We start from the raw sequence: 18,718 nt of genomic DNA on the forward strand, positions 1-18,718 counted from the left end.
GTCAGATCTTCTGTTTGCAGCTGCAAAAATGAACACTGGTAATGTCATACTGATCACAGCATTACTATCCTGCAACACTCATTTGTGTGATTCCCTCCAAACTGATTATCTGCGTGAAGTGGATGCATCAGGACAAATACTTCCCTTCATTTGTATTCGATATAATACTTAGATAAGAAGTTCCACTTATCAATGTCATCATCATCATCATCAGCCATTTTCAATCCACTGCAGGATGAAGGCCTCTCCAGCAACTTTCCAGTACCTTCTGTTTTGAGCACTGGCCATCCATTTACTACCCAAAAACTCATGAATTTCATCTATCCATCTCCACCTTTGTCTTCCAGGTTTTCTTCTAGCTCCTCTTGGATACCATTCTGTTATTTTCTTAGTCCATCTATCATCATGTCTTCAAGCTATGTATCCTGCCCAAGACCATTTTAGTTCTTTAGTTTTGATAAGAATGTCCTTTACTTGAGTTTGCTACCTAATCCATGTGTTTCTCTTCTTATCTAACAGTCTGATTCCCAATATAATTCGTTCCATTCTTCGCTGTGTAGTTCTCAGCTTCTCTTCCATTCTTTTGGTGAGTGCCCAAGTTTCACTTCCATAAGTCATGGTGGGGAGTATGCATTGATTCATTATTTTACGTTTCAGACAAACTGGGATATTGCTCTTCAGTATGTGACTATATTTCCTGAATGCTATCCATCCAAAATTTATTCTTCTCTTGACTTCCAGCCATTTATCATTATTACAGCTAATAACTTGTCCCAGATAAGTATGACTCCACCTTTTCAATTACTGCTCCTTCAATCATTATTTCCCTTTCCGTGGCATACTTGTTCATCATTACTTTTGTTTTAGCCATATTCATCTTTAGTACAAAATCCTTACTAACTGTGCATAACTGATTAAGATTTTCCTCTAATTCTTTGGGATCGTGGCTTATGACCACAATGTCCTCTGCAAATTGTAAATGGTTTAGGTACTCTCCGTTCACATTGACTCCTTTCTGTGACCAGTCTAATCTTCTGAAAGCTTCCTCAAGGGCAGCAGTAAACAGCTTCGGAGATATTTTGTCTCCTTGTCAAACTCCTTTCTCGATTTTAAATTTCTACTGTCTTTGTCTAGTCTAATAAAGGAGGTAGCACTCTCATATATTTTCTTCAAAATCATAATATATGGAGTATCTATGCCTTGTCTTTCCAGTGCCTGAAACATTGCCTTATGCTGTATGGAGTCAAATGCCTTTTCATAATCCACAAATGCCAGGCACAATGGTGTTTTATATTTATTTGCTTTCTCCATTAGCTGTGATATTACGTGAAGGTGATCCATAGTTGAGAATCCTGTCCTAAAGCCAGCTTGCTCTTTCGGTTGATTCTCATCAAGTATTCTTTCTAATCTGTTAGTAATGACCCTTGTGAACAACTTGTAGATGTGGGATAACAAGCTAATTGGTCTATAATTTCCAATTTCTGATTTATCTCCTTTCTTATGCAGCAAAACTATGATTGCATTATTCCACTGCTTAGGCATCACACCTTTTCTAATGCACTTTGTGAAGAGCCTTGCCAGTTTTTGTGTTATGTCTCTTCCTCCCAATTTTAACAACTCTACAGTAACGTCATCTTCCCCCGGGGCTTTCCAATTCTTCATTTTCTTCAATGCATGTTCTACCTCATCAGGAAGAATATCGGGTATGTCGTATGTGTTGCTACTTTGCAATCCATCTTCCCCACTGCTGGTATCATTCCCTTGCTCCTTGTATAATTCTCTATAGTAGTCTTCTGCTATTTGAATTATGCCTTCTCTGCTGTTTATAAGTACACCATCGCTATTCTTCAGTTTCAGTATCATTTGTCTTTCTGTATTACTGCTCATGGCTGCTGATTTAAATCCTTTGTTTTCCCTTAATGCTTGTTCTACTTTTCTTGTGTTAAATCTTCTTTTGTCCTCTCTAAGTCTCTTTCTAATGGCTTTGCATAACTCAGTATACTCAATTTTCTCCCTGTCAGTGTTTTTCTTGCTCTTCATTTGTCGTCTTTGGTTCATCATGACAAGTGTTTCTTGACTAATTTTTTCTTCTTTGGATTTCTGTTTCCCTATAGGTTTCTTGGGCTTTATCACTTTCAGAAAGTTGTAATATTCCTCGTCGATATCTTGGTCCCGAGCAGTCTGCAGAAGCTCAAACTTGTTCTTAAGTTCCAGTACATACTGCTTTTTCTCCTCCTCTGTTATCTCAAAGACCTTTGTATTATTTACTCGAGTCAGTTTTTTCCTTTCCTACATTTATATCAAGTGTACATCTTACCATTCTGTGATCACTTCCAACATTTACCTTATTCAGGATGGTAACATCATTCACAATATATCTTCTGTTAGTGAGAATGAAGCCGATTTCATTAGTTGTTAATCCATTTGGACTCTTCCATGTCCACCCTTTTCTTGGAAAAAAGTGTTCATTAAGTGTTCAGAAAGTGTTCATTCACTTGTGGAATTTGCAGAATCTCCTTGAGATTCTGCAAATTCCACAAGTCTTTCACCTCTTTCACCAATTCCAAAATTTCCTATAGTTCCCCTTTCTGCGCTGTTTTGTCTTTTTCCAACCTTAGCATTGAAGTCCCCCATAATAATAGTGTAGTGGTTTTTCTGCTCATCTAGAAGACTCAATTTCGGTGTACATTTCTTCAACCTCTTCATCATCATGGCTCGATGTTGGTGCATAAATCATTATAACCTGTAGCTTGTACCTCTTAGAAATCTTGAGTATCAGTCTTGACACCCTTGGTGATGTACTTTTGAATTCCAAAATGTTGTTTTTAAACTCTTTATGGACCAGAAACCCAACTCCACCTTCACTCCTTTCACTGTTTCCATTGGTGTACAGCAGATTTCCACTTGATAAACTTATAAGTGATTCATGATATCAATGTCAGTGAATCTTAATGTGAGTATAGCAAACAAAGCACTGTATTGCATAAGTATCTTCCTCCATCTCAGAGGGGACTACCTACTGTACTGATTAGAGAGAGAGACTTTATAGTTCCTCTGACAGGATTCAAACCTGGACTGCTCCAAAGGAGTGAAAAAATAATGAATCCACTGTGTTGTGACAAAAGACAGTATTTGAACTATTTTACAAAAACAAGATACTGAATTTAATTTTTAAAGTGAATAGGGGAAGTGGTTCTTTCCATAATCTCTATGGAAAGAATGCTACTTCTTTAGAGACTAAGGGCCACATAGATAAATTACATTTCATTTTATTATTTTTTTATTACACTATGATGAGTTAAATCACCTTTCTCCCTGCTTGCAAAGTTATTCATGTTATACATTATTGACATCTGTCATTCTTAGAACCCCTTGTTGTTCTAGGAGCCTGTCTGCACTGCTCAGAAAACTTTATTTTTGAAAGCACTGTCACAGTTGAGAAATATCGAAAGACCCAGGGTTGATACAATAAATGATCTAGGGGTAATTGTATAGTATTATTATTAGTAGTGGTAAATAATGTAAGAAAGCATACTTATACAGCATCAACCAAAAAGAAAAGAAAAAAAAACATTTCCCATATCACCTGTACATTCCCTCTAATAGTTTGTATAGTTATTCCTTGAATTTATTCGAACTACTCACTTTTATACCAGTTGAAAGTTTGTTCCAACAATCAACTACCCACTGGTTGAAGGTAAGTTGCAAATCTCCACACATCTATCTTGCAATGAATCTTCCTCAATATTCTATCCGTCCTTCCTTCCTCAGTTTTCTTAACTTATCAAGTAGAGGGCAATGTTGGAAAAAAATCCACAGTAAATTTGAAAGTGTGTGCAATTCTGCCAGGACACATTAAGAGGGAGTAAATGTTGAGAGCCTTGTCAATCAGTTTGACCTTGGAGAGAATGTTTGAGGCTCATGGAGTAGAATTTTTTTCAGCATCATCCGTACAGGAGAGATTTATTTTATTTTTTACTGGAATGGGATAAACTTAAATAGGAGTGAAAGAATATTTGCCAGTGCTGTCGAGGCAGTATTGGGTAGGGCGGAAAACAGTTAGCTTGATGGGGGGTACACAAGACTAATAGATTAACTAGAGCTGCAGGTAGAAGTGAAAGTAATTCTTGGATTGCTTTTATTATAACATATAGCAGCCTGGAAAGCAAAGTGACATATATATATTTCAACCACTGCTGTGGGTCATCATGGGCTGTATTAGGGTAACTAAACTACTTCTGGTGCATATACCCTAATGCTTCGAGCGTAAATAAATTTGATAAATTTGAAGAACTGATCAAGTCATCAGATGTGGACATTGTGAGGATATTGGAGATATGGTGTCTCTCAGATATAAGGAATGTAGAATTTGAATATGGGAAGCATAGTGTAGATTGATTAGCAGCACCAGGGGTTCCCCCAACTCCATGAGTGGTACTTTGAGACATATACAGTACTCTGTAAAGGTCAATAGTGTGTGTTTGTGAAGGGTTAGTGTAGGTTGTGTTAGTATGTTGTTCATCTGGCCTAGGGGGCCTTTGGAAACCACCAATCCCTAGTTACCGTCTTGCCACAGGGAGGCAGGCCAGGTCAGTAGAAAGAAATAGACTGTGGCAGGGCAAACCCTGGAGTTGCCTGAGCTTTCCAGGAAGGGCACAGAAAAAATAAAAATGAAGAGAGGAAGATGGGGGAGATATTGGGGAGAACTACTAAGGAGGTCACCAGGTTGAAAAGGGGGGGGGTGACAGTAGGGAGAACCTCTGGAGTAGGAAGCCCATCCTGCCCCAGAGGGGAGAAGTTAAAAAAAGTTGTTGGGCTAGCCATCAGGCAAAAGTGGGATTTGGGAGTCCACCTGTGGAGGAGTAAAGATATAGGGAAAGGGATGGATCCCTATAGTAGTGAAACAGAGGGGTGATAGAGTGGGGAGGGGTAGAGGAAAGAGAAGTAAAGCGGTGGATGTAGCTGGAAGCATCCATCTTAGGGATTTGAAAAAATGATTGATAGGGAAGGGGGATCCGAAAGAACATCTCTCCCAGGGAAGAAGGGAAATAAAGGTCATGGGCAAAGCCCATGAGGTTGCCACGTGGACATTGATATCCCATGCCCAATCAAGCATCAGCAGCAGCATCCAGATAGAGGGGAAAAACTACCATCCTTGTCCTAGGATTGCATGGGAGATCTCCAGGCTTAGGGAGTATTCTGCAGCATCTGCCTGCAGTGCCCTAGTTGTCTCATATATAATAATAAGGCAAGGGTCATGCCAGTAAGACACCCAGAACTACTAAACAATTCATTCTAGACAATGGGAAATTGTAAATTGTATGGTTTTGCTGATGATAGTACATTGCATTCCGCCTTCCAGTTTCAGGAACCTTGCCCTGCACAAACAACTTCAGCTTCAACTTTTCAAATATCCACTACCAATTCTTTAAATGTTGATCTTAGCCATAAACAGATCTTACCCTACCAAAGACCTTACCATCTGCTAAGATGGTAAGGTCTTTGGTAGGGTAAAGATAACTTAGTTGATTTCAATCCTTGTAAAATTCAGTCCTGTTTTATACCTTACAAAAAAAGATTCTTCTGCTCTAGAGATTATCTTCAATGACACTGGTTTGTAGGCAAGATCATATATCTTTTTTGGGGATTACCTTGACTTATAAAATTTCTTAGCATAAGCACATTACAAATATTGCTTCCTCTGTATCTAAAAAACTGGTTTTTATCTTTTGTTCTCATGAAAAAAATCTTTCCTAAAAATTACAGTTGCTTTTCTTCCACCCAGCTATTTGTTCTGTAAAAATTGTTTTACCTTTGAATATTGTTCCTACATCAAGGGCTGTGTCCCCCAAAACCTCTGTCAGGCTTCTAGATTCCATTCAAAAGAGGCTAGTTAGGTTAATTAATGATTCAAATCTAACAGAGTCTCTCCACTCTCTTGTCTCATAGATGTTCTTTTTCTGCTTTTTTTATAGATACTTCCATGGGCTCTGTTCTTTTGAATTGGCTTCTATAATTCTCACTCTCTGTTCCAAACTAGTCTGAACCTGTGCCACAACTGGTCAACATCCTTTTACTGTCTAACTTCAAACACACAGAACCAACTTTTCTTCTTCCTTGTTTATTTATTCAACTTCTGTTTTCTGGAACAAAATTCCTTCATATGTATTTCCTGAAAATTACAGTCTAAAGAAATTCAAGTCTAATGTCAACAAGTATCTTTTGTCTTCTCAGCCTTCAGCCTATGCACGGTACTAATTACTATAGGTTCTAATACCTCTCATGTTTGGTGTTTTAATTAAAATAAAATAAAAAATATGAGAGCATCCTTAGATTCAGGGGAGGTTCCTATAGACTGGAGCTGTGCAAAATGTATCCTGCAATTCACAGGGGAGGAACAAAAGATGATATGTGTAATTACAGACCTGTAAGTTTAACTTCTATTCCGGGGAAAATAATATAATCACTGGTTAAAAAAGTAATCCAGGACTATCTAGATAAGAATGCAGTGTACTGCAGTCACAGCATGGATTTGTTAAGGGGCAGTATTGGCTGATCAATCTGATTGGATATTATAATGCAGTAACAAAAAAAGGAACTGGTTGCAAAAATAATTTTAATAATCATATACTTGGATTTTAAGAAACCTTTTGATACTATTACATATAAAAGCTGCTGTATAAATTGGAGCAGTTTGGCATTAAGAGCAAGTCCGCTGGAGATAAAGGATTGGTTGGGGTTTTTTTTTTTAGGAGCATTTGCAACTAAGGCCATATTGCTCCGGGGATATGCGGTAGTCATTCCGTGACCTTTCCGCATCCTCCATATTTGGTGGTCACAGGCTCGAGCCCCGGTCTAATCAAGAAGCGTGTGCTACGCACTGCTGCTCCTGCCCACCTGGCTACGGAGGCGCCATATAAAGGATTGGTTGAATGGATTAGTTATCAGTGGACACTGCTCTTTGTGGACTAATGTTAATAGTAGAGTCCCTCAGGTTTCAGTGCTGGACTCATTTTTTTTATTTTCTCTATTTATTAATGATATTGATGAAGGTATATCTGGCTTAATGTCTTAAGTTTTCAGATGATACAGAATTTTGTAGGGTAGTTAATTGATGATAATCGAGGTATGCTACTGTAACAAGACCTTGAAAAATGAAGATGGGCTGAGAAATGGCAGTTGAAGTTTAACATTGACAATGTGAGATACTGCATGTGGGTAGCATTAATCCCAAATCAATGTACCAACTGAATGGTACTGCACTCAGGGTAGTGGAAAAATGAAAGAGGCATGAGATAATTGTGCATTCAGATATGAAGTTCTCTGAGCAATGCAGACCAGCTGCCAGGACAGCTCATGGGTTTTGTTTATGATATACAGGAACTTTGCTAGCAGGAATAGGGAGGTGTTTATCCAATTGTAGAAGGGGATGATTAGGTCTCATCTTCAGTACCGTACGGGTCTGGAGCTGGTATTTTGGGAAGTATGTAGAGCTGCTGGAACTGGCAGAGAAGTGAAACAAAAGAGTGGTCTTACCAAGGAAGGCTTCAGTTCTGCAAGCAGCATCTGAAGACTATTCTTCTGCAAGGTAATCTGATTGAGGTGTTTAAGGCTTTGGGTAGATTGAGATAGATTTTCCCTTGGTCAGACTTCACACAAGGTGGCATAAATTCAAATTAAGGAAGGATCGTTGCAGGGTAGATGTGCAGAAGTTTGCCTTCAGCCACCGTTAGTTGATTGTTGGAACAAACTTCCTTCTGTTGTTGTGGAAGTGGGTAGCTTGAATAAATCAATGAAGAACTATTCAAATTATTGTAGGAGATGGACAGGTAATATGGGAAGAGTTTTTTGGCTGATGCTTTATAAGCTTGCTTTCTTAGATCGTGTGCTAATACTAATATGAATTTCCTGGTCATGTATTATCCAAGGAAGAGGAAGGATGCTATCAGTATTGATCTTACTCAGTCCATTCAAGGCGTAAACATTTCAATCAAATCTGCTTCTATGTGCTTAGTTTCCTGTTGATTAGCCTTTGGTTGAATGTGAATTGCCACACATTTGTTCTGAAACCATTCTTTTCCAATTTAAATTTATGCTCCTTTGTGTATTTCACTTGAAAAAGAATAAAGATGCCATCAAGAATTAGTTTACTTATTTTAACCATTACTTAGGATATGCTGCTATAAAATAAATTTTATAGCAGCATATCCTATATTTTTCCTTTATCTTTATGCTTCAATAATTGGATATGAGGGAGGCTAATATTTTAAATTCATGTTTTTTCAGCATGTACATGTAATTGTTAAGAATAGGCTTTACCTGAACTGTACCTTTTCTGTTTGTGCAGTAAATTACAGAGATTTTTGGAATTTTTTCAATGGAAAAATCAAAGAAAACACTTTTTTGTTGAAAGGTATTGGAAGTTTCAACTGTGCACTGAGTAGAAAAAAACATGAGATCACTGAAATATTGTATGACTGAAGGTCCTATGTGGCTGGCTACAGGTTAAAGCATTTTATGCTTCAATGAGGTCGCCATGTGCATGCCTGGTTTCCAGAGCCTACAGTTTACAGAATGAAGTCTTTCTTGGTAAGAATATATCTTTTTGTGCCCCCATCTAACCTTACTGCTCTCTGCACCCTTTCCAACGGATATATATCCTTCTTAAAATGAAGTTTCCAAACCCATATGTAGTGTTTTTTTCCTCTATCTTTTATTCCAGATGTGGCCTAACCGTTGCTTTATGCAGTGGGATGATCACCTCTTTGTCCCTTCTTACAAAGTTCCTGTATATCATTGACAGAATCCCTATGTGCTGTTCTAGCAGCTTGTTTGCACTGTACAGAGAATTTTTATGATGGACTGTATGATTAATCGAGATCTTTTTTCATACTCTACTATCTCAAGTTTGTTACCACCCAAATGATATGTTATTCTGGGATTTCTGCTACCAAAATTACATGCATTTATTGCCATTAAACCTAGATTTGTATTTTACATCCATCTGCTGAGTTTATTTAGATCCTCATGAAGTGTCTTGATTACTGTCATTAACCACTCTGCCTACCTTTATATCGTCAGCAACATAGACATCAAACTTGAAATGCCTATATCAATATCATTAATAAATACTAAAAATAATAAGGGACTCAACACCAACTTCTTTTGGACCTCACTCATCACAATAGTCCATAAAGAGCAATAGCCATTTATAAACCCCAGGGGCTTACATCTGGTGATTATGGGCTTGGCACACCCAGGGTCCTGAGCTGGATATCATCATTCTTCTCTTTCTTAGTGATCCCTTTCTACTTCTGACTCACTCGCTCTCCCAGGGTAACTTGGGAATTTTTTTTGGTTGGTGCAGCCTAAGCCTCAGGCTTACTTGCACCGTATGGCTAATAATAATAATAATAATCCCTCTTTGTCTCCCTATTTTACCATCCCTTTATCCATAGTAGTAACTTGCTTCTAATGCCAGATTGCTCCAAATTTATACAACAATTGTACAAAATTTTATGCAACAATTTGATAACATGGTACAGTATCAAAGGCTTTACTGAAATCTGAGTAACTGATATCAAGATTATTCTTTGCATCCAGTTCCTTTGTGACAAATTTAGAGTAGCTAATCAGAATGGTGAGGCACAGTCTTCATTTAACAAACTCATGCCCTGCTTGCCTTATGGTTCTATCCCTATGAAGACAATCTTTCTTTACTTCATTATGCCATTAGTTATTCAGCTCTTCTCTTCTAGGAATTACTTGACAGTATTCCAAAACAGTTTTTATGTAGTATTAGCATTAGTAGTGGCATATGATGCAAGAAAGCAAGCTTATACAGCATCAGCAAAAAAAAACAAAAAAAAAAACATTTCACCTGTTCATTCCCTCCAATAGTTTGTTTAGTCGTGACTTGAATTTATTTAACAACCTCCACAACACAGACAGAAGCTTGTTCTAGCAATCAAATGCCTGCTGGCTAAAGGCAAACTTCCACACATCTATCCTACAACTTGTCTTTCCTCAATTTGAATTTATGACCTCTCAGGCGATTATTCTGAGCAAGAGGAAGAATCCCATCAGCATTGAGCTTGGACAATCCATTCAAATCTTTAAACACCTCAATCAGTACTACTGTTTGTCAATTAATCAATGTACTATTATTTTAAATTGATTTAATGCCTCTGAAACTGCAAAACATGTTAAAGCTCACCAAATTATTAGCATTAGCATTAGTAGAGGCATTTGATGCAAGAAAGCAAGCTTATGCAGCATCAGCCAAAAAAAAAAAAAAAAAAAACCCACTTCCACTTCACCCCTCTGTTCGTTCAAAATACCTGTCCAGCTGAGCCTTAAACTTATTTAGGCTATCAACCTCCACCACAAGGGATGGAAGTCTGTTCCACCAACCAACCACCCGCTGGCTAAAGGCAAATTTCCGCACGTCTATCCTACATCTGTCTTTCCTCAATTTGAATTTATGCCCTCTCAGGTGATTTTTCTGAGCTAGAGGAAGAATCCCATCAGCATTGAGCATGCTTAAACCATTCAAGGCTTTATACACCTCTATCAGATCACCTCGCTGGTGCCTAGTCTCCAGACACTGTAATTTGCAAAACTTAAGCCTTTCTTCGTAAGAGCACCCCTTTGTTCCATTCACTAATCTTGTTGCCCTTCTCTGTACTCGTTCCAGCAGCTCTACATCCTTCTTGAAATGAGGCCTCCAGACCTGTATACAGTATTCTAGGTGTGGCCTGACCATCGCCTTATACAATGGAATAATCACCTCCTTATCCCTGCTGGAAAAATTCCTGTATATCATTGACAATACTCCATGAGCTACTCTTGCAGCCCGTCTGCACTGCTCAGAGAACTTCATATCTGCCTGCACAACCACCCCTAAGTCCCTTTCATTCTCTACCACTGTCAGTGTAGTACCACAGAGTTGATACATTGCTCTGGGGTTGCTGTTTCCCATGTGTAGTACTTTACATTTGTAAATGTTAAACTTCATTTGCCACCTCTCAGCCCATCTGCTCAACCTTTCCAGATCCTGTTGCAGCAGCATAGTGTCAGTAGTGTCCTTGACAACCCTGCCAACCTTTGTATCGTCTGCAAACTTGGACATTAAGCCCGATATACCATCATCAATATCATTTATAAATACAGAAAACAATAATGGACCCAACACTGAGCCCTGAGGGACACCACTAATAACATCAGTCCACGATGAGCAGTGTCCATTGATTACCACTCTCTGTCTTCTCCCCCTCAACCACCCCTTTATCCACAGCAGCAATTTGCCTCCAATGTCACACTGCTCCAATTTGTGTAGCAGTCTTCCATGTGCAACAGTATCAAAAGCCTTTCTAAGATCCAAGTATATAATATCAAAGTTATTCCCTGCTATTCCTATGCTTCAGCTGAGTCTGCACCTGATCCTCCTTTGTGAATTGGGGTCACATTTGCACATTTCCAGTCTATGGGTACCTCCCCTGAGTCCAAGGAAGCTCTCATAATTATGGCTAAGGGTTTGCTTACTTCCTTTGCTGCCTCCTTTAATATAACTGGATAGATCCCATCCACCCCGGGTGGATGGGATCTATCCAAAATAAAGTTTAACTACAAAGAACTTTTTTGTATGTAATAGTACTAGAATTAGTAATGGCCATATGGTGCAAGGAAGCCTAAGGCTTATGCTGCACCAGCCAAAAAAAAAAATAAATAATAATAAGAGAAAAGGAAAGAGACACCTTATGCATTTCCCTCTTCCCGTAGGTAACTATCCAGCTGACCTTTAAATTTCCCCAAACTCTCAGCTTCTACCACCCATGTGGGTAATTATTTCACTAATTTATAACTTGCTGGGCAAAATAAAACTTGATGCAATCCAATCTAAACTTCTCCCCCCCCCCCCCCCCCCGTAACTTGAATTTATGGCAACTAGTTCTGGAATCATTTATAACCGTGAAAATTTCATCCTCATTCGTTTTACTTTTGCCTGTCAGAGCCTTAAACACCTCATTCAAGTCGGCTCTAAGGTGCATAGTTTCCAAGCTGTTAAACCACATATTCAAAGCTTTTTCTCATAAGCTTCCTTTTGTCAATTTCACCAGGCGAGTTAAGAGTCTCTGGACCTTTCAAGAAGTTCAGTGTCTTTTTTTTAGGTACCGTCTCACTTGAACACAGTATTCCATGTGTGGTCTAACAATAGTCTTATATAATGGGATTATGACATCCTTATCTCTACTAGCAAATATTCGATAAATCATTGATAGGACACCATGGGCCTTCCTTGCAACCTCACCATGGGCCTTCCTTGCAACCTGTCTACAATGCTCAGAGAACTTCTTGTCTGACCATATCGTAACTCCCAAGTCCCTTTCTTCCACTACTGTATTTAGTTCAACTCCACCGAGTGTATACCTTATTTTGGAGTTACTGTTCCCCAGGTGTAAGACATTGCACTTTGCTGGATCTTTTCTGGATCATAGCTGCCTCTTTTCTGACCATCCCTGAGGTCTGTCTAGGTCACTCTGAAGAAGCTCTGCTTGGCGGTGATCATTAATTACTTTAGTAATCTTTACATCATCTGCAAATTTAGACTTCATGCCCACTATCCCTTCATTGATGTCATTTAAGAAAATCAAAACAACAGTGGTCCCAATACTGATCCTTGGGGAACCCCACTTCTTATATCAACCCAATTTGAGGAATACCCATTTATCACAACACTCTGCCTCCTGCCCTGAAGCCATCCTACTATCCATCTAAGGATTTTCTCTGTGATTCCAACCTGTTCAAGCTTAGAAAGTAACCACTCATGTGGAATCTAGTCAAATGCTTTGCTGAAATCCAAATAAACAATGTTGAAATTATTCACTAAGTCCAGCTCACGAGTGACCCTGTAAAAATAGCTAACCAAATTTGTTAAACATGATTTTCCCTTTACAAAACCATACTACCATGTCCTTCAGAATTTCAAATGATCCAAATGATCCTAAATTCCACCCTTGATCATTGCCTCTGTGATTTTCCCTAATACCGAAGTTAGACTGACTGGTCGGTAATTTCCCAATACACTCTTAGAATTGCCCTCATATATTGGAGATACATTGGCACTTTTCCAAGGCGCCTCCGTAGCCAGGTGGGAAGGAGCAGCAGTGCGTAGCACATGCTTCTTGATTAGACCGGAGTTTGAGCCCTGTCACTACCAAATACGGAGGATGCGGAAAGGTCAGGGAATGACCACCGCATATCCCGGAGCAATATGGCCTTAGTTGCTAATGCTCCTAAAAACCAAATAACAAGAACAACAACACTTTTCCAATCCAGTGGAATCTCTCCTGAATCCAGTGATGCTCTCATAATTAGTGATGTTCTCATAATTAGCCTCATTGGTTCAATTCACTCACTTGCCACCTCCCTTAAGATTATAGGGTATATGCCATCAATCACAGGAGCCCTACTTGCCTGTGGGCTTGAAGATTTTTTTCATTAAATAATCATGTGAAATTTCAATATCATTAATTACATATTTTTCAACTTTACTCCCATAATTTCCCATTGGCATAAAGGGTTTTTCTTCTGTAAATACCGATTCAAAGTAACTGTAAGCTCATCTGCGACATCAGCTGGGGTATCTATTACTATTCCTCTTCCATTACATAGGGGTCTGATCTGGTTTGTCCTCTTCTTTGCATTTATATATGCGAAGAATTCCTTATCCCCACTCTTTGCCAGCAATTTCTCACAATCTGCCTTTGCCAGCCTAACCTTTTTTTGTTGCATTATTATGGATCAATTTGTAACTGTTATAGGCTTTAGTACTTTTTATTGCTCTGTAACTTTGTAATAGAGGTGCTTAGTTTAATCTTTGAAGATTGAGTGATTTATTTTTGAAGTTTTAAATAGTAAGTTCTTTTTTTTTTTTTGCCCTAGCAAGTGGCCTGGATGGCTAAAATCAAAAATTCTTGGGATGAATTATGTGAATTAGTTAACTGAATTATTTTTCCAAGATGTTTTAGAACGTAAATTATCTTAATTAATTCAACATTCCTAACAAAAATACAAGTCTTCTTTCCTGCTGAAACAAAAAAAGTATCGCAAAGTAAACGTGAGAAAAGTGATGAAGAACGAGTATAACTGTTTTATTGTTTCCATAAAACAGTTATAGTAGTGGAAACTGTTTTTCTATTCAGTGCCAAGAGTTTTTCTATTAGATGTTAGTTTTTGCAATTTATAATGTGACCAAGACACTTTCAAATTTAATCCCAACTTGTGACTTTTTCTCAACATCCCCTACACTTGGGGAAGTGGAGAGTGAAAAAGACCTGGGGGTGCAGTCAGATATGAAGTTCGCTGAGCAGCGCAGATGGGCTGCCAGAGCAGGTCATGGAGTCTTGTCAATGATATATAGGAATTTTGCTAGCAGGGACAAGGAGGTGATTATCCCGTTGTACAAGGCAATGGTCAGGCCACAGCTTGAATACTGCGTACATGTCTGGAGGCCTCATTTTAGGGAGAAGGTAGAGTTGCTAGAACGAGTACAAAGAAGGGCAACGGGATTGGTGAGGGGGAACAAAGGGGTGCTCTTACCAAGAAAGGCTTAAGTTCTGCAAATTGCAGGGCCTGGAGACCAGGCACATGTGAGGTGATCTGATTGAGGTGTATAAGGCCTTGAATAGGTTGAGCAAGCTGAATGCTGATGGGATTCTTCCTCTTGCTCAGATTAAGAACCTGTGGGGGCATAGATTCAAACTGAGAAAAGGCAGTTGTAGAATAGATGTGCGGAAATTAGCCTTTAACCAGCGGGTAGTTGATTGGTGGAACAGACTTCCATCTCTTGTTGTGGAAGTTTGATAGCTTAAATAAATTTAAGGCTGAGCTGGATAAGCATTTGGAGTGAATAGATGAGTGAAATGGGAGGGGTTTTTTTGGCTTATGCTGCATAAGCTTGCTTTTTTGCATCGTATGCTAATGCTAATTTCCTTGTATTTGTTAAGTCCTCAGACCTCCTACTGTTAATGTCATTAGTGCCAGAATGGGCAGTAGTATCACCTTTTGTGCCCTTAAAAGTTGATAACTGCTCTACATCGTCATCAAATTTTGCCTCCTCCCCTTCTGGCAGACATACCCCGGTCCTATTACAATATCCAAATTATGCTATTCATTGCCATCTAAAGATAAAGCTGTCTTATTAACATTTACTTTTCCTTTGTCTTTCACAGTGATGAGTTGGGTCAGGCATGTCAAACTGGTGGGTCACTTTCATATCTCAGAGATTTGTTGTGCTTTCACCCTGAGTGTCATCACTTCAGGTTAACAATGTGAAAACTGTTAAATTGCAATACTTAAATAGATACAACACCATAAAATTTAAATAAAATTCCTAATTTATATGAAGTTTCTTGAATTTTGATGGTCACAAGATTGCATATTTTTGTGCAAAGGGAAATACATGAGAATATTTAATATATTTCTCTCAATAGAGAACTGGTATGTTATATGGCCTAGATAAATCTACCATACTGAATAGATATCTTACTGTTTTTCCAGCAGAAAGAAGTTAGGATAAATTTTGATGCCAGAGTGTCCATGCCATGATGACATTTCTCGACTTGTTCTTAAAATCCAACTTCTAGAATTAACTCCTGTTTTCTATCTGTTTTTTCACTCTTATCCTGCAGGTATTTTTCCTTCTGCATCAAGATATGCTCATATCCATTTGATTCCCAAAAAGGATGACAAATCCTGCCCTAATTATTGTCTTATTACACTTAACTCTCTCTCTCTCTCTCCAAAATAATGGAAAAATTGATCAACCACTATTCTTTGTGCTAATGTGAATTCTTCAATCTGATTAATGTAAAAAAAAAAAAAAAAAAATGTGTCATTCTGTTAGTGACATCTTGGCTTATATTACTCATCTGTGGTTAGGTTCACTGGAAAAGTTTGAAACTCAAGCAGTTGTTTTTGACATTTCTAAGATTTTTATTCAGATTTGACATAAAAAAAAAACCTTAAGCAAGCTTCCATCTTTTGGTCTACCTTCCAATTTTTGCAATCCCAATTTCAAAAAGTTCCACAAGGTTTTGTTCTTTCATGCACTCTTTTCCTGTTGTATATTAATTGACCTTCCAAATCCTGTCCATAATCTTACTGTAGTATACTACACTCCACTTTCCAATTCAACAAAACTTCCATTGCCATTTTCCTTAAATGCTACTCTCCATGTAATTCTCCAGTGCAAATAAAATGGTTCACTTAAATTCTTCTTGAAACTTAATCATTATTTCTGGCAAAAAAAAAAAAAAAAAGGAGAAAGTCTGATGCTTCATGCTCATCTTTAATAATACTCATTCTAGACACAAATGCATCTCTTTTTTTTTGGGAGGGGGGGGTTAAGGCCTGACTTCTAACCTTTTTTTTCACAAGCATAACTCAAACATTTTGTTTGCATTGAAAATAATATATTGCATATTTTTGTGCAATATATTAGTTATATGCAATATTGCAATATTTTTAAATTATTATTAGCCATATGGTGCAAGGAAGCCTGAGGCTTATGTGGCACTAGCCAAAAAAAATTTGAGTATCCTGAGAGAGAGAGAGAGAGAGAGAGAGAGAGAGAGAGAGAGAAAAAATGAGAGAGAAGTAGGAGGGGTATCAACAAAAAAGAGAAGAATGATGATATCCAGCTCAGGATCCTGGGTGTGCCAAGCCCATATTCACCAGATGTCAGCCCGTGAGGGTATATCTTTATGCTATATCGGTTACTAAACTAGAGTCACGAATACAGCAAGAGGTGGTATGTTGGAGAAGGTTCAGGTCCAATTATAAAATTTCTTCATTTGCAAGGCAAAGAAGCAAAAAAAATCGATGAGGGGATGAAAGCTGCATATGGGGAGGATTGCCCATCATATGTGGCTGTGAAAAATTAGAAAAAACAGTTTAGGTGTGGGTGAAGCAGTGTAACCACCTTAGCTACAGGCCCTGCCATTGTGGCTACAGTGGAGTAGCTGGTCCTTCAAGACAGACGTGTGACTATAAACTTTATAGCAGATGAAGTGAACGTTACGCATGGGTTTGTTTGCATCATCATGCATGAGGTCCTGCACATTCTAAGGTGGCAGCCCAATGGGTTCCAGTATTGTTGAGTATTGTTTGAGCAGCAGCTCACTAGCTGGAAAAGAGCATTTCACACAGTTGTTGGAGCCCTGTAGAGAGAGAGAGAGAGAGCATTGATAGTATTTTTTACCAAATTGTGTTGATGGATAAATGTTGGGTACATTACTATGACCCAGAAACAAAACAGATGAGCAAATGTTGGAAATGTTCATCTTTGTCAACTCCCAGAAATGCCAAGGTTCAATTGTGTGCTAACAAGGTCATGTTGTCAGTCTTTTGGGACTCATATTATCTTTACAGATTATCTCCCAAAAGGCAACAGCACCACTGGGGAGTACTACAGAAACCTCCTAGGAAAGTTGAAGAGATGCAGGAAGCTATCCAGAGGTGTCTGCCTTCCAGCTGACATTGCTTCTGCTCACAAGGCTGATTTGCAGTGGACATTGCAATCAGTTGTGGCTTTCAAAATCTGCAGTACTCACTGTATTTTTCAGACCTCTCACCTTTGGACTCCTTCTTTTTCCCCAAAATGAAGTAACCATTTCATTTTTCATTTCATTTGAAGTTTTCATTTCACAAATATACATGGTCTCAATGCTAATCTCAACGATGTCCATTTCCACTTGCAGTCTGCCAAACCCCGTGTACTTTTTCTGACAGAATCTCAGTTATCGGTAGATTCAAGTACTGCTCATCTCAGTTGCCCAAATTATTTGCTGTATGATTCCTTTCCCCTCAAAGGTGGTACTTGTGCATATGTCCGTTCAGATATTCCCTGTCAGAGAATTGGTAATTTGGAATCTCCTGTCTTTGATTTTTTCTGGCTTAAAATCTCTCTACCTCTTTTGTGCCAAATTCATCTGCCGTCTCTACCATTCTCCCAACTCCACAAATCACTTGGAGCTGTTTGACTTCCTCTCTTCGCAACTTGACTTTCTCCAGTCCAACTTTCCTAACAGTGAGGTAATTTTCCTTGGTGATTTTAACATTCACAACTCCAGCTGGCTTCCGTTTTCTAGTCACACCGACCCAGCTGGTCGATATGCTGAGGCTTTTGCTATTACTAATGACTTTGCACAGATTGTTCATTTACCTACAAGAATACCGGACAATCCTAACCATACAGCCAACATGCTTGATCTTTTTCTCACAAACAACCATTCTAAGTACACGGTCAAAGTGAGTGGTCCTTTAGGTACCTCAGATCACAACTTGGTGATTGTCTCTTCTCCAATGAAGCATTTATCTCATGGCTATTCCCAACCTCGTATTGTTTGGCATTACAGGAATGCAAAATGGGATGGCCTGCAAGATTTCTTTTCCTTCGTCGGAGTACTGTTTCAAAACTTCTAATGTCAATGTTTGCTCTGATTGTGTCAGTGAAATTATTCTTGTAGGAATGGAATCCTTTATTCCACATTAAAATCTCGTCCTTTATCTAAAATTGGTTTTCCAATAAATGTGCTAAGGCTGTTCAAGAGAAGAATGTTGCATATCATAATTGGCTTTTTTTTTCAATTCTTCAGTTTCATTTTCTGCCTACACCAAAGCTCGCAACAATTGTAAAGCAGTCATTAATCAGTCC

The 18,718-nt window shown here is 38.5% G+C and overlaps 1 protein-coding gene across 3 annotated transcripts in view; it reads left to right on the forward strand.

The window, feature by feature from the left end:
• LOC150083665 (protein lin-54 homolog) overlaps window positions 1–18,718 on the forward strand; it is a 270,775-nt gene that overhangs the window by 36,886 nt on the left and 215,171 nt on the right. For 2 of the 3 annotated variants that reach the window (XM_090378106.1, XM_090378107.1), the window contains exon 1: window positions 8,490–8,589. The exons of the other annotated variant lie outside the window; for it this stretch is intronic. In XM_090378106.1, coding sequence (XP_090234232.1) covers window positions 8,526–8,589 — 64 coding nt within the window. In that variant the 5' untranslated portion in view covers window positions 8,490–8,525. Of the gene's footprint in view, window positions 1–8,489; window positions 8,590–18,718 lie in introns of those variants that run through there. 3 annotated transcript variants of the gene reach the window in all.

The sequence above is a fragment of the Mastigoproctus giganteus genome, chromosome 7 (genome assembly GCF_048544385.1).
Source record: "Mastigoproctus giganteus isolate SK-2022 chromosome 7, ASM4854438v1, whole genome shotgun sequence".
Classification (NCBI taxonomy): domain Eukaryota; kingdom Metazoa; phylum Arthropoda; class Arachnida; order Uropygi; family Thelyphonidae; genus Mastigoproctus; species Mastigoproctus giganteus.